This window comes from Salvia hispanica, chromosome 5 (genome assembly GCF_029641045.1).
Source record: "Salvia hispanica isolate PSC_SH4W2 chromosome 5, Shi_PSC_v1, whole genome shotgun sequence".
NCBI lineage: Eukaryota > Viridiplantae > Streptophyta > Magnoliopsida > Lamiales > Lamiaceae > Salvia > Salvia hispanica.
The window spans coordinates 38,582,366-38,599,423 of NC_142696.1; the positions used below are offsets into that span (position 1 = coordinate 38,582,366).

At 37.5% G+C, this 17,058-nt stretch overlaps 1 protein-coding gene, 1 long non-coding RNA gene and 2 pseudogenes across 2 annotated transcripts; 1 reads left to right on the forward strand and 3 right to left on the reverse strand.

Annotated features, from left to right (window-relative positions):
- The first annotated feature begins 730 nt into the window (after positions 1–730).
- Positions 731–2,521, forward strand: LOC148926800 (uncharacterized). Its single transcript, XR_016130499.1, has 2 exons — positions 731–2,146; positions 2,236–2,521. It is a non-coding gene; the product is annotated as an uncharacterized LOC148926800 (long non-coding RNA).
- Positions 2,522–2,686: 165 nt separating this feature from the next.
- Positions 2,687–3,373, reverse strand: LOC148926801 (uncharacterized). The gene has a single exon (XM_089059252.1). The coding sequence runs from the start codon at positions 3,371–3,373 to the stop codon at positions 2,687–2,689; it is 687 nt and encodes a 228-aa protein (XP_088915378.1).
- Positions 3,374–5,128: 1,755 nt separating this feature from the next.
- On the reverse strand, positions 5,129–5,923 carry LOC148926802 (dirigent protein 22 pseudogene; annotated as a pseudogene).
- A 9,557-nt stretch (positions 5,924–15,480) lies between these two features.
- On the reverse strand, positions 15,481–16,367 carry LOC125187849 (dirigent protein 22 pseudogene; annotated as a pseudogene).
- Between the last annotated feature and the right edge of the window lie 691 nt (positions 16,368–17,058).

Genomic DNA, 17,058 nt, shown 5'->3' on the forward strand with positions numbered 1-17,058 from the left:
AATTGGCATAGCCAAGCAGATAGGTAATCATAAAACAAAACATGGCATGACAACATACTTGAGCAAAGAATCACATTTTCATACTAAAAACACGTTTTAAAAGAATGCCCACCTCAAAAGCTAAAACTCCTTCCGAAATTTCCTTAACTTGGTCTTAGATGACGTTCGAAGACGTCCCTTTAGGAAATAAAAAGATACTTAATTAGATTTTGAGATATCCATTAAGCTTAAGCATGAATGCATCCTAAGTGCGATGATCATTTTATTCTTTCTCTAAATTTTCTGGAAGAGTTCTAGAATTCTTGAGTATTAATTAAATCAGTAGATTTAATTAAATTAGTAAAATTATTCACTTAACTAGAGGGTGCTACCTCCCATGCCATTTATTTAAACATACTAAAATAAACTCGAGGTCTATTTATCGTTCGCGTATCGTAGTCTCTTAAAATTAATTATTTGAGCACTCGTACTAAAAATCCGGAAGAAAAACAACTTATCCTTGTGGAGATAAATTAGCGGACTATTATTTAATCCATAACGTAGGAGAGTCCATGGTTTAATTAAATTCTTAGCCCATATTTTAATTAATTGGTGGCCCAACCTATTACTAAAGAGGCCCAACCAAATAAAAATAAGGGAGGCCCAAAACAAAGAAAAGGGGAGAAGCCCAAATTCTCCTTAATCCATAACCATCGACATCTCTCTCTCACTTTCACAAAATTCCCAAAATCAAACCCTAAACCCAAAATCAACATCTCTCTCTTCTTTCTCTCGGCGGTATCGCCGCCAACCGCCGCCGTCCGCCGCCGCTTCGTCCTCATCCGCGGCCGCCCGACAAGCAGGGCCGCCGCCTGCTCCATCGCTTGGCGCCACTCCGGCCATCTCCCCTTTTTCCCTCTTCTTCTTTCCTTCTCGGCGGAAATCGACTCCGTTCGCCCCGCCTCGCGGTCGCCGGAGCACAGTCGTCGGCTCTGCTTGCTGTTTCCCTCCTCCGTCGGCGCATCTGAGAATCGGCTTCCCACTCTCGAATTCCCCTCTCCGTCGAAGCCACGGAGGAGTTTTTGGCTCGCGCCGCGTCGCCGCTTACGGCGGGGCACCTACCTCTGCCCCCCTTCGGTTCGAGGCCTAAGTCGCCGCTTCCTCACGCCGCTGCTCTAGCAGCGCCGCCATTACGATCAGTTCACCGGCTCCGCCGTCGTTCGGCCCTAGCTGGACGGCCCTGTTTGGTCCCACTCTCGATTCCGAAGCTAAGCTCTACTACCCCCTTTCATTTCTTTGTATTTTGTTGAGACTTGGGCAGTAGTTATGTTGGTGGCTTTTGATTATTGTGATTTGAGTTTGTGATTTCTGAGATAAAACTAGCTCACTGGAATGAGCTCGACTTTTGGGGCTAAAGTGTTGATCTTGAAAAGGTTATAGTTTGCTACTGAAAATTAGCTTAAAGGCAGCCTATTGTGCTCTTGTTCCATTTATGTGTTAAGCTCTAAGAATGCTACTACTGTTATGAGATTTCTATAGCCATGATTCTGTGTTCTTGAGCTAGCATGGTGTTCTAAACAAGGGCAGAGGGTGTGCTTGTGTTATATTGATTGTGGTTCTTAAGTTGTGGTGCCTCTATATGATGACATGAAAATTTGATTGGGAGAAAAGGGTGGAGGTGTATTACCTCTGAAATTCGAAGGAGTGGCTGACTTGCTGCTGCTCACTACTTGCTCTACCCTCTAGCTCTCTGTTTTTGCTGAATTTTGAAGTGTGTGTGAAAGGAGTTGGTGTGTGGTGTGGAGGGGCCTTTATAGGCCGAGCTTTGGTGTACTCTTGAGCCTTAAATGGCTGCTGTACCATTTGTTGCTATGTGGCAGAAAATCAAATCTGAAACTCATTGTCTTATGTTCACTTTAGTTGGCTGTTTACTCTTGAGTAATTAAGGAGCTGCTTTAGCTCTTTGTTCTCTTATTGCAGTCAATCCTTTCTGATGGTCTTCACCCTACTTTTATTTAATTTATTTTGTTTCTATTCTGGAGTACAAGTACTCTTGCATTCATATAACTTGTCTGATTATTGCAGGGTGCATAAGAGAGACATTGGGAGTGGAAAGGAGTGTAGGGGCTGACTTGCCATTTTTGGGGAGGCTCTAGATCTATTATGGGTAAAACAAGTTTGTTCCATTTCTCTTGCAAAGGGGCTCTTTTAATTCTCTTGTACATATGCATTAAATATCTTGTTTGTATTTTGCAGGTGGGGAAGAGGAGTGTAGGCTGCTCCAAAAGTGGCTGCCCTCGGCCCAAAGGGCTGACTTAATGGGCCGCGACGGGGTGTAACGTGGACTTGGTTAGAGAAGGCCCGAAAGAACATTTCCTTTGTATTTTAAAATTCCTTTTTGTGGTTTCATGAGTTCAACAAGTAAGCTAAGTAGTAAGCTCAGGGGTGTGTACATGTATTCTTATTCATGACGTCGACCTTGTATTCTTTGAAATATTAAATTTTGTTTACCAACGCAATTAAACACGACTTCATTTTTTTTTCATTCGTTCGTCGTTCCCTTCTCATTTGTATTTCGCAACTTAATGTTTAGTTAGGCATATCAGCCAAGGTTAACAACTAAAACAATCATTAACAAACACCTAAAGGATGGCATGCGTTCCTAAGCACGACAAAAAAAAAAAAAAGATTTGTAAGCTAAGGCGACTTAAGAGGCGGGTATTACAGGTGACATGATTTTCAACCGAGCTGCCACCCGTTTCACCCACCCGTACACCTCATCGACTGAGGGATATGGATCCTCCTCGAGGATCTCGCGTTTGACCCAATCGTACCTCTCGTTCAATCCAGTAAGAAATTTGAATAATCTCAGCTCCGATTTGATGCTCGGATACTGTGAAACTCCTTTATTACTACAATCTACGGTCTTGTGTGGGCACCGATCTATGTCCATCCATGATCCATGGAGTCTACTCCAATAGGCCTCCAAACTTGTTTCCCCTTGAGTGATTCTGCTTGCTTTCTCACACAGGTCATATATTAGATACGAATCTGCCGAACTTGCAAAAGTTATGGCAAGCGTATCCCACAAAGATTTCCCCGTTTGATGGTGTGCGAAATCGGCTATAATATGTGTCTCCATCTTGTCAATAATCCATGAGAAGACTATCAAGTCTATCTCCTTCCAATCGGAGTATCTCTTCTCTCCCGGTCCCGGTGGAGTCGGATTTCCAGTGATGTGGCGGTAGACTCCTCTACCGCCGATGGCCACCTTCATTAGGCGTGCCCATAGTGAATAGTTGGAGCCGTTCAATTTGAAGGCCACGGTAACGCTTTTGCTCGATCTGATCTTCTCGGCAATTGGCTCGATTTGTTCCTTATTCTCGTCGGTCATTTTGATTGTTGGTTTCTCGCCGTTTCGGTCGAGAATTGTATATCTGTTTTGGGGTTATTGTTTTGGGGCTATGATGATATTTTTTTTGCTGTGATGATATTTTTCTGAGCCTAACCTTCTCGGATCCCATGTAAAATTGGGTAAATTTGTGTTATATTATTCACAATGAGTTTGTACATCATATATAGGATAAGAGATAGCTATACAAGGTAAGATTTTTCTCAATCAAATCTCCCTAAATACACGCCTAGAATATTACACAATCCTTTCCTGATCTCGTGCAATCTTCTTCCTTTGTAGAATATTACGTATCTTCCCAACGTACATCCAATCTGGTGCTGCCATGTGGCACAAAACATGCAATATTTTAAACACAAAAATGCAATCTAGTTGTACATGCATTTTCGCAGATTGCATTTTTGTTGTATGTAAATTGCATTTTATAGTGTTGAGTTTTGCATTTTCACATAAATTGCATTTTTTATTGTTAAGTTTTGCATTTTCACATATAAAAATGCAATCCGTCTATATATAAAATGCAATTTAAACAGTCAATATCTAAAATGCAAAACTTAACAATAAAAAATGCAATCTGCATATAACAAAAATGCAATCTGCCGAAATTCATTTATAACTTCTACAAATGCGTATTGCATTTTTCTGTGTACAATATTGCATTTTTCGTGCCATGTGGCAGCACGTGGTTGGATGTACGTTGTAACTTTAAAATTAGTTGTTATACTAGTACACCCCTATATATATATATATATATATATATATATATATATATAGACACACACACACACACACACACTGTAGGCCATTGTACGAATCGTTTCGTAAACTTTTTAATTAATTGCCTAAGTAAGTTGCATTAATTAAAAAATTACGAGTTGGTGATATTATTACATATTGTCCCGAAAAATTAAGTTTTTGTATATAATTATGTGATCGCATCTGGACCTAGTGATAATAATGTCGATCATATGTATGTCGTCTAGAGTAAATGTGATATACTATATTTTAGGCCTTAAATGATGAAACACATTTGGGATCATGCATGCACTTTCGATTTTTATATTTTAGTGGTTTTGGTTAGTGGATTACTATATCGTAAGAATTAAATGTTCATATTTTAAATTAAATATACCAAGTTGATACACTTTAATTATAGCGTAATAATTGTCTTTATGCATCAAAATTTGACCACTAAACCAACCAAATCAGAATGCTTTGCATGTGAAAAATAAAAACGAACTCATTTTCTTTTATCAAATTTTACTTTAGAACAAAATTATTCATACGTGACCTAACAGAGGCTAACCCCAAAATCATCATCGGATCAATGACTAGTCAGAGCTATACAAAATTGTTGAATTCCACATGAGACCCTGAACAAACCTATAAAAAGCTGATTTTCTTACTCCCTCTGTCCACAAATATTTTTTTTATTGGTGAACGATATGAGTTTTAATGCGAAATTTAAAAAATACGAGGGAGGAAGAAATAAAGTTAGTATAGTAAGAGAGAAAGAAAAAAATGCAAATAAAGTAGGAGAAAAAGATAAAAAGTGAGTAACAAATTGAAAATAACTTTTCATTTTTAGTACGAGACTAATTTTGGTGGACGGACATAAATCAAAAGACGAGACTATTTTTTTTAGATTGAGTAACAATATATGAACTTTGCATATTATCTTTACAAGTTAATTATGAAAAAAATGCGTATTAATTACGGAAAATTAAATTTTCACAATGATCCAAATTCAATTTACGATTGCATCAAATTTACTCAACACTAGTCCATTACAGAATCACATTTTAAGGTGATCAATATAATGAACTAAATGAAGTCAAGTCCCTCACATTTGAGCAATCTCAATCTCAGCATCATCATCATAACTCTTGCCAATTCTAGAGTTGTATGTGGTGTAGATTGTGTATTCCAACACCGCATAGCTCGTCGGAAAATCGATCAAGTACGTGCTCTGAATCGCGTAGCCACGCGCGAATCGGAACACGCCTGTGCCTCCAACCACCGGAAGCTCCCTCGCCGCATCGAGAACTTGGTTCCGGCCGAGAATGCTGAGCGTGCTGCCCGCGTACCGACCCACGGTGAAGTAGAAGTTGAGGTTCATATGGATGCCGAACGTGGCGAGGTCGGCGTTGGTGGTGAGGCCCTGGGTCCGGCCCAGCGCCCTCGAGTTGAAGGCGGGCCCCTCCGTGATTAGGTCATCGAGGACGTGGACGCTCCCGAAGGCCGTGGGGTGGGTCGGGGTGATGGAGGCCTTTGCCACCTCGAACACGGTGGCGTTGGCGTGCCCGATCCGGAGATCTTGGACGTAGAAGTGGAGCTTCACCACCTTTTCTTTGCCTCCGCAGACATCGCGGAGGAATGGGTTTTCCTCCGCGGTGTTGCGGGTATTTGGTTTTCTGCCGTGCACACGTGGTGTGGATACGAATAAATATAATGCTATCAAAATTAGGGCTTTTGCTAGTTTTGCCATGTTTTCTGTATTAAGCAAGTGATGGAATGTGGTGGTGTGATTGATTGAATTTAAGATGGGATTATATAGATATAAAGAGATGGGTAAGATATTTAGGAGTAGGACCAGTGTCAATTTTCATATCACTTAGAACATTTAATTTTACGAAAGTTGGTGTTTTTTTTTCTTTATAAAGAAGCTAATTCAATTATGTAGTTTTGGAGTGTAGCCCTATTTCTAGGCAGACGAGTGCCACCCACACTGTGCCATGTGTAAAATGTAGGAGTAGTAATTCATTTATCTCATATACTAGTAGTATTTAAAAAAAATTGATATAGTACTATATATTACAGACTAACTCTATCCTCCAACATTCGATTAGTTGTCGTATTCAATTCCCCATCCGCCTCTTTATCCCATCTCTTAAACGTTTTCTTCCATTTTCAGCGTGGCTGCGTACAATTTTTGATAAATAAAAATGCTTTAGGTCAGCAAAGAAGACGACCCAGAAACTGATATATGGGTTTCGCCTTTTTTTTTCTGACCACCTCCTTAAAGTGCTTTACTTTTCTTCGAGAGCTTATTCTGGAGAGAAAGGAAAATCATGGCACCAACCCTTAGTCCACAGATAGGGGTGAGCAAAAAACCGAATATCCAAACTGAAACTTTGAAATCAGGTTCAATTTTAAAAATAAAAATTATCGATTTTTCGGTTCTGTTTACAAACAAAGGTACATAAAATAACTTGCAATACTACTTTTCATAACGTCTTGTTAAAATTTTAAATTTTATTCAAGGTCATTTAATATGCATAAAAAATGTAATAATTTGACATAGTATATAGTAGTAGTATAAATGATAGAAAACAATGAAAATACAATGCGTTAATATAAAAAAAGAAAAATACTTTTGCACAAAAGTAAGTGTTATTTGTCACTTAGTGGTCTCATTTAATCATTTAATTGTTGCAGGTTGCATTATTGCACTGCTAATGTTCAATTATTTAGTACTATTACTGGAAAAATGGAATAATTCAGAGGGACAAGAGGCAAATTCAAAAAGACAAAAATAAATTTGCAGATAAAATCATAAAATCATTTATTGGTTGAACAACTAAGATAATTTAGCACAGGCTAGTCAAAATGGGCTAATGGGCAAAAGGTACGTGAGCAAATTTTAGTGACTTGGGCTTATAGTTGCGCAAATAATGCAATCTACTCTTATCAAATTTTTGGCATATATCACTTTTCTATGCATTTATAAAGGCTCTAAATCATAAAAGGCAAACACAAATCAGAATTAAAAAGCTAGCAAAAACAGTAAAGTAATAACTAACAAAAGAAGGCCTATAAACCACAACCAAAAACTAAAACAATCAAAAACACTATCTCAAAGATGCAGCCAAAGAAAGAAGAAGAACGAGGATATCATAATTGAATTCAAGAGGGACAAATTAAGGGACAGGACAAACTTAGAGTATAAATACCTTGGTATGGTATGGTATGGTATGACATAATTAATGGAATGAGGAACCGGGAACTAGGAATGGAATGATTCATATTTTTATTTTATTCTCTTATACACTTTTTCTTTAGAAATTCCATTTCATTTTTTATAAAAATATCCATTCAAATCCATTTAGGTAAGGAATAACCATTTTATTCCATCCTCCTTTCTACATATTTGAGATTTAAAAAAAAGTATACAAAATAATATATTATATTTCAATATAACATCTTCCTAATTTTTAAATTTCATGATAAAACTAAAATTTAGAATTTTTTAGTAATTGATATTTTTTCCCCAAATACTACACACTGTGCACACACACTACACACGCTGAACACACACAACCACATACTACATTCACACATTATACATATACACACTCATACACACACATACACACTACATGACACACTGCATGTAGTGTGTGTATTGTTCATGGTGTAGTGTATGTATATATAATGAATTGTGTATGTGTGCAGGGACGAAGCCACTATGGGGTCGGGGGGCCACTGGCCCCCCCAGCTTATGTTATTAGTATATATATTCTACACAAATACATAAAATCTCACCTAGTGCAGTTGGTTTGGGCCCAAGCCTCTAGTCTTAGTGTCCCAAGTTTGAATCCTGGTATGGACAAATCCTTATATTTTTCTTTTTTTATGTCCTACTGTTTTATTTTCCTGGTTTTGTGTCCAAGTTCGAGTTCCCTCTTGAACAAATCGATTTATTCTCCTTGTTTTATGTTCAATTGTATTGTCTAACACTCTTTTCTCTATAATCTAAAATAAATGCATTTGTACATTATATGCCAATAATCATTTGAATTGATTAAAATTTTACAAATCTTAGTAAATTAAAACTAATTATAGAAAAATAATTTACCTAATTAGATAAACTAACATATCAAATAAAATGAGTTTATCGACAGCTTTATTTGACGATTGTATGCTTGTAACTCCATTTGGTTATTTGTAATTTAGTACCTAATCTTTGGGATCATTTACAGCTAGCTCTAGCAATCATTGCAATTTATTAGATCCCTTCAATTTTTCTATGTGAAATTGCATTTGAGATTTGACATGAGTTATATTCATACGAGTCTTTATTTTATTTTCTTACACTTTTATGTCGAAGAGTTTTACCCGGACTGCTATTTATTTTCATATATATCCGATTTTTGTCTTATTTTCTAATTTACTTACACTTTATTTTCTAACAATGACCAACATATCTATATCTAGGTTCTACTACGTATCTCTAATTTTTTTTCCTCTAATTATTCATCTATATCGCTTGCAACTATCTATTTATTGAAACAACTTTTGGCCATACCGACACTAAAAAATACCTAAAACTCGGGCCCCTCAATAAAAAATTTCTGGCTTCGTCTCTGTATGTGTGTGTGTGCGCGCTCGCGCAGTATAGGTATTTAGTGAGTGTGTCATGTGTGTATGCGCAATGTGTATTTAGTTATTGTGTGTAACGTGTGTATTGTGTGTCTACAGCAACAAAAAAATGAAATCAATTAGTAAGAAATAACAATTCCATTATTGCGTTTATCAAGCACAAGAACAGACTAAAATTGTCATTCCATACCAATCTCTATTCTATTCCCATCTTTATTCCATTTCCTTCTTATTTCATTCCATCGTAACTTAGCTAAGTATGACAAGAGAGATTTTAATCCCGTCAAACTCTTTAATGTTGATTTCCTGAAATTTATGAACAACGGTTACGGTTATTAACTTCGAGTTTAGTGCGTTACAAATATTTGCTTTCTACAACATTTTTTCACTTCCAGTAAATTAACGAGCCAGGACTAATCAATATTAATATTTATAGGGATAATAACCATTGAGACTATGAAGCAAATTATAGTTAGTTTTATAATTTTTAAAATTGATATTAAATTATAAAATTTCAACTTTTTTCATTTATTCCATTTTTATATAAATTGATGTCTTTTGATAATGTTAAAATGACATTGTTTCAATAGAATATGAAAAGAAATAAGAATATAAAGAAAAAATAAAACAAAAGAAAAATATATTTATTTTTATGAACACGTCGTTTTGAACATCATCAAAATATAGCATTTGTACATGAATATGACAATTGAAAAACTAAAATTTCTTGTATTTAATATTTTGACTTTAAAAGTCATGAGATATATCAGAATTTGATAAGACTTAGATGATTTAAAATTTAAATTACTTTTAACACTTATTTATAAATAAAAGCATACTTATTTATAAATAAAAGCATAATCATTCGTTATATACTTCGTAAAAATATACTAGGACAAAAATTTTCACTTTTAAAGCACAGCTAATTGGTTAAACAAAATAATTAAATATCGAATTGATTAAACAAAATAATTAAATATTTATTGTAGATAATAAATTACGGGGCCACATGTGAAATGATTCTTTTAATTAGAAAACTATATCCTAAAATTTTCATCTCATGTCATATAGTCGCATGGGGAGACAGGCTAATAGAGACGATAAATATTACTAGCACTTAATTTCCCAATTGCATTTTGATAAGATCAAGTCAACATAAATTAATGACACTACGACAAAGATACTTTAAAATATGGATAATACAGCAACAAAGATATTTTAAATGGAATCTTTTGAATTGAATGTTTGAGTTATAACTTTTATTACTTCTAAAGATTGATTACTTTTTAGTTTGTATCGGTACTTTTAAAATTATATACTCCCCCGTCCCAAGTTACTTGAGTTGTATTCCATTTTGAGTTGTCCCAAGTTACTTGAGTCACTTCTCTTTTTGCTAAAAACAAAACATCTAATCATACCTACTTTATTCTTTCTTTTACTTTACCCTCTCACCTCTCTCTTACTTTATTACCTCTTCTACTTTATATTACTTTATTTAACCCACTAAACACAACTTTCTTAAATCTCGTGCCGAAAAGAAGCACCTCAAGTAACTTGGGACGGAGGGAGTAGTAAGGAGTACAATTTAACTAAATCTTTCATAACTAAATTGCATATTCATGTGTTTTGTTAAACACAACAGTTATAGCAACCCTTCAAATTACTCACTTCTTATCTGAATATTTCTTTATCAAAATAGATGTGTATGTAGCTCATAACGAATCGGAATATACAGAACAAAAGATTCTACATATTTGGCGAATGAATTTGTACTTCGTTCGCAATGAAATTACGAATCTGTATATATTGACACAATGAATTTGTATATATTGTACAATGAATTTACACATTGCAATATACATTTGTATATAAAATAGATCTGTATATGAAAAACAAAAATACAGTAAATCTACCAAGCTCAATTTTTTTACCTAACTTTTTATAAATGAAGAATTTTTGTAAATTTTTGGATGTAAACATATGCAATCAGAATTTCATTAAAATTCTCGGAAAAGTTTGATGTGTTTTCTTTATATGAAAAAATAATTTAAATAAAAAAATTTACATGACATATATAAATTTTCTGAAATTTTAGAAGATAGAAAAAAAGGACTACTACTAAGTAGGCCTGTCAAATTGGGTACCCGCGGATACCCGATCCGAAATTTTCGGGTACCCGATCCCAAAATTCCCAAAATTCAATACCCGATACCCGACCCGAATTTGATTTCGGGTACCCAAATACCCGACTCGGGTATCCAGTCCCGAAAAATCGGGTATCCAGTCCCAATTGTGATTTTGATTTTTTTTTTTGAAAATTAACTACAAACTTTTAGAACTTATTTAATATTATTTAATTCAAATTTAATACAAAGTTAGAAGTATTAATATCCAAGTAAAAATAACTACAAACTTTTAGAAATACAAAATTCTTATAGTAGCTCGAATTAAAGAGAAAATAACTACAAACTTTTAGGAATACAAAATTCTTGTAGTAGTTCGAATTTAAAAGAAAATAACTACAAACTTTGAAAAATACAAAATTCATAAGTTATAGTACATATTAAATTTTTTTATCCATCCACAATAAGTCAATAACCATCAAAATTCATAAGTTCAAACATTCATCATTTATAAATATCACAATTCAATAATTCATAAGAATCAAGATCTAACAATAATATCATCAAAAAATTCAAAATTATAAATATCACAAGTCAATGAAATTAAAAATTTAATTAAAAAATTAAATTACATATCTTATATGCTAAATTAAATTATAGTTAAGAAGTTAAATTACATTTAGTTATAATAAAAATATAATTTATTAATTTTAGAAAATAAATCGGATAAATCAGATAATTCGGGTATACCCGATCGGATATCGGATAACCCGATATCCGATAATCCAAAATTCTGACTACCCGATCCCGATCAGATACCCAAAAAATCGGGTTTCGGGTATCCAATTATTCGACTTTTTCAGGTTTGGATATCGGGTATTGGCCTAACTAAGAGCATCTCCAATGGTACATAGGCCAGCAATAGACTAGCCATTCTCTCCCCTGCCACGTCAGCAACACTAAAAAATCTACCTGCACATCAGATTTAGGCCAGCCATAGGCCAGCCGCAATAAAATAATTCAAAATATACTACATTTACGGAATTAAAATTATGATTAAAATACGGAATTAAATTTACGAGACATATACGGGAAAATTAATCCATTCCATTAAAAAAAAGTACAAAGATTTTAAAAAAAAGTACATGATTTTTTTTTTAAGAAAAGGGCTTCCACACACGAGCCCCGCCACTCTCTACTCCTCGTCGCCGTCGTCGCCGCCGCTGCCGCTGCCGCCACCCGTGGTATCTGAGCCCACGTCGGAACCCGCTAGCCATGCCCTCGCGATTTCCAAATCAACCCGCATGCTCTCGAGCATCGAGTGAAGAAACATCTTCTCCGTGGGGTCAGTGGCGGTCCTTCAATCTTGGAAGACCTTGTACATCTGATCCCGCGTATGGTTACGCGAATGGAGAGTGTACTCGAGTGGGGCGGGTGGGAGGGCGGAGGACTGGACCTCGCGGGGCGATAGGGGGGATCCGCCCCTCGCAGCCCGTTGCGCCCGCTTCTGTCCAACCGGGCGGGGGCGACCAACAAATGAAAGAGGGGATGGAAACTCCTCAGCATCCGAGGGGAGGTCGTGGGATCCGCCGCTGCTGCCGCTGTAGTCGCCGGTATAGTTCAGCCTCTGCTTCTTCGGCCACCCAGCGTCGCACCCCGCCCGGAACTTCTCGGAGTCCTTCAGCAACAAAAAGCACTCCCAGAAGGTGAACTCCTTGTACGTCCCCGCCAAGGGGAACTGACTCTCGGCTATCCTCCGGGCGTCGTCCTCATTCTGCCCACTACTGAGCTGACGGAGGGCGTTGGCGTACAAATTCGCAAAACGGCCCACCGCGGCCCTGATGCGCTCCCACCCCTTCCGGACCTCCTCCCCGCTGAAGTCCTTCCCGTGCGGGCAGTGCCTCCTATAGACAGCTCTGATCTTCGCCCATATGTTGACGACCCGCTGGTTGTTCGCAACCAGCGGATCGTCGCACACCTCCAACCACCCCCTGGCTACCCCGGCGTACTCATCCTCCGTCCACTTCCTCCGGCCAGGGGTGTCGTCAACAGCGGGCTGCGATGACTCGCCGACCGCCTTGGCCTTCCCCCTCGTCTTCTTCTTCGGCGCGGCCCGCCTCGCTGGAACGGGAGTATCCGGATCCCTGAGATCGATCCCCATATCATGCAATGACAGAAGGTCATCGCCAGTGAACTGCGTCTCCACTGGGGTCGACGTGTGAGACGAAGCCGTCAAAAAATCAAGCGAGGGACGATATACCGTGTCCCCTCGGGATGCATACCGTGCTGCATCCCCCCCTGCATCCCGCCCTGCCCCATCATCCCCATCATCTGCTGCCCCATCATCTGCTGCTGCATCTGGGGCATACCCCCCCACCCGGGCGCTGACTGCCCGCCGCTCCCCTGCCCCACGCCCGGCATCCCCCACGACATACCCCCCTGCACCCCCCCCCCCCCGGCGTACCGGCCATCATCCCCATCATCTGATTCCAAGGGATGTTAAACCCCGGGCCCATCTGCCCCCATCCAGATCCCACAGGTACCGTGGGAGTTTGAGATCCACTCGTCGCTGGACTGGACTCGTTGTTGTGATCCATCGCTCGATGATGCTCTTGTACAGAAAGTTAGAGAGAGAGAAAACTCGTTAAAACAAGTGGTGCAAATGAAAATGAAACGAAAATCGCGTTTATATAGGTTTTTTTTTTTAAAAAAAAAAAAAAACAAAAATCGGCGCTGGCCGATCGGCCAGCGCATCGGCCAGCGCCGAGCGATCGGCCAGCCCATGCCGGTCCGCTCGCCAATTTCGTGCTCGCCGACTCCAATGGTTCGGCTAGCCGATCGGCCAGCGCGACGAATCGGCTAGCTGGTCGCTAGCCGACCATTGGAGATGCTCTACACAGATTCATGAGAGAGGTAAATTTCTCCTTTCCGATTATATCATTATGCCCGAATCTATATTCAAATATTAAATATAGATTCCCTGTCCATTTGAATCTCGATAATTAAAATGCTACAGAATCGATCTTAGTTAAACACTAAGGGTTAAATTGACCCACACACACTCCATATAGTAATGATAAAACTTTGTCTATAATATTTAATATACCATTATCATATTGCCTAAGATCAGTTGCTCAATGCAGAGAATCTTAATGAAGACAAAGCTAAAGATTATGAATATGTCTTCTTATAATAGGATGACTGCAAGCTCTGTTTTCATATATATAGTAAGGCTTTGTGTTACAGTTAATTAATAACATCAATCTTTATCTAACACAATGCAATCCTCGAAGTTTTTCAATGTTTTAGCATTTCGATTCAATTATAGGACAAAATGTACTTGAGGTAAATCTCTTTCATTTAATCATTCTAATTTTATATTCATACAAGTTCAATTGCTCATTATTTATAATACAAAACTAGGACTATACTTTATATAAAATACAATTTGAATAGAAGTGCATATAACAGGACCACATGTCAAATTATACTTCAAAAAATTTATATCTCATGTAGTTGTGATACATGTTAATTTCTATAACGTGCCATGCCGTGCGTAAGGATGGTTAAGGGTCGACAAATATTCACCCATTCACACGTATATATCCAAAACATGTCGTATTGAGAAATGTGATCATGATATATATATAACAAAGCCCAATGGCATATTCTCCCTATATGTAGTATTTTTGAATATTTTAGAGAAGGGGCATATGAGTTTTGAATACTAATAATTATCATAAAATATTGATGCATATTCTTCAAATATTCGGAATTTGTCGATTTTAAACCCATTTAAGTATATTTGTGGAGCCGACCTCTGCCACCCGTATGCATACATAAAATAACAGTAATGACTAAAATCAAATTAACTTTTCAGACATTCTAGCAGCCGTATGCATACATATAGTATATAGAAAGAGATAGACTGACTAAAATACAAAATACAAATTAGGAACTATTATAGCTCCTAGTTAGAATCTAGATCGCAAAAATATATGCATCACATTGTTGTATGAATATGGTTATATGGTCATGGGTTAGAATCCTATGAGCTAACGGAAATTTTAATTTTTGAATTCATACAGTACACGGTGAAATCTTTCATATTCTACAACGAATTTACTGTTCGTAATCTAGTGTTTAACAAGAGTTTAGTACTCCATTGTTAGGTAACATGGAGTCCTTTTTCAGTTCGTTTTAGTTCATTTTATACGGTTCTGCATATATCACAACCCGTTTGTTGGAGTATCATAATAAAACTATATTTTGATGAGAATGTGAGAACACTTAAATGTATAGAGTCACTATATGCACCCTTGCATAAACAAAAAAGACTGAGTCATGTAAGATGGTATAATTGCACAAAAATTATATTAACCCAGTCGTGGTAATTACAACTTCAACTAATTGTTGTATTAATCGACATAATTATCTTTAGCGGGTATGATTAATGAAATTTGATTGTCAGGAACTTCTTCTAGCCATTTCACATTTTATTCTTAATATTGATATCTTAATTTGGATATATGAAACTATTCATTTCAATCTGACTCACTGTATTTATAAATTGGATCGATCAGAGATATTCAACTACATGCATAATCGATTCCATTAAAACCCATAACACCAACATTTGTGAAATTAACTCCTAATAAAAGTCCAACATTGTCAAAAACTGAAAACAGAAAACAACCTAAGTTACATATGCATGCATGCTTGCATATTTTTTATTTCATCGATTACATATTTAAAAAAAAGCATATCAAATCAACTCCGATTCCCTCACATTTCAGCAATCTCAATCTCATTGTTAAACTTGGAGTTGTAGGTGGTGTAGATCGTGTATTCCAACACCGCGTAGTTCGACACAGGATCCATGGAGTAGGTTGTCTGAATCGCGTAGCCGCGCGCGTACCGGAACGCGCCTGTGCCCCCGACCACGGGCAGCTCGCGGGCGGCGTCGGTCACCTGATTCCGGCCGAGGATGCTGAGCTGGCTGCCGCTGAAGCGGCCGGCGTAGAAGTAGAAGTTGAGGTTCATGGCGATGCCGAAGGTGGAGAGGTCGGCGTTGGTGGTCAGCCCCTGGGTCCGCCCCAGCGCCCTCGAGGTGAACTCGGGCCCCTCTGTGACTAGGTCGTCGAGCACGTGGACGCTCCCGAAGGCAAACGGGTTGTTCGGGGTGATGGAGGCCTTTGCCACCTCGAACACGGTGGCGTTCACGTGCCCGATCCGGAGATCTTGCACGTAGAAGTGGAGCTTCACCACCTTTTCTTTTCCGCCACAAATGTCGCGGTGGAATGAATCTTCCACCGCGGCGGCGGGCCCCTCTCGGGCTGCGTACACATTTAGTGTGGACACGAGCAAGCAGAAAATAGTCAAAATTAGGGCAATGGGGTTTAGCTTTGCCATTTTTTTGGATTTTGAAGTGATGACTACTATGGATTAGAAAGATAGAATGTGTTTGTGTGATTGGTTGTGCATCCAAGGGTGGGTTTATATAGAGATTTTCTAAGAGGGTGGAGTAATTAACAGTGGGAAAAGTGGGATTATTTAATTAATTAACCGTGCATTATTATTTCGATTGGTTATCGGTGTTTGAGCTATATCTATTTAATTTTATTTCAAATATACGGAGGGTATAATAAGTGATCACATGTCACTTTAATTGGGAGTTAAGTTGCCAAAGTTGAATTATATGATAAATAAATGTTGCTCTGAGATTTGACAAGTAAGTAGTCATCTCTTTTCCCTATATAGTAACTATTACTCCCTCCGTTCCAGATAATTTGGGACACTTTGACCGGACACGTATTTTAAGAAATCTAATAGAAAGTGAGTTGAAAAAGTTGGTGGAATGTGAATCCTACTTTTAAAGTATTAGTTTTATAATAAAATGTGAGTAGGAATAAGTTAGTGGAATATGAAGTCCACTATCAAAAATGGTAAAAATGACATGAGACAAATTATGTGGGATGACCCGAAATGGAATATTAGATCGAATTATTTGGGACGGAGGGAGTATTAATTTCGTAAGTAGATCTTCTATACCCTATGAATAATAATGCATGGTCATATTATACTATATAGTTCCATACGCGATTGTCCAAACGTTAGTGTTACTTTTATAATATCCAAAATATATTAACAACGGTTTTATAT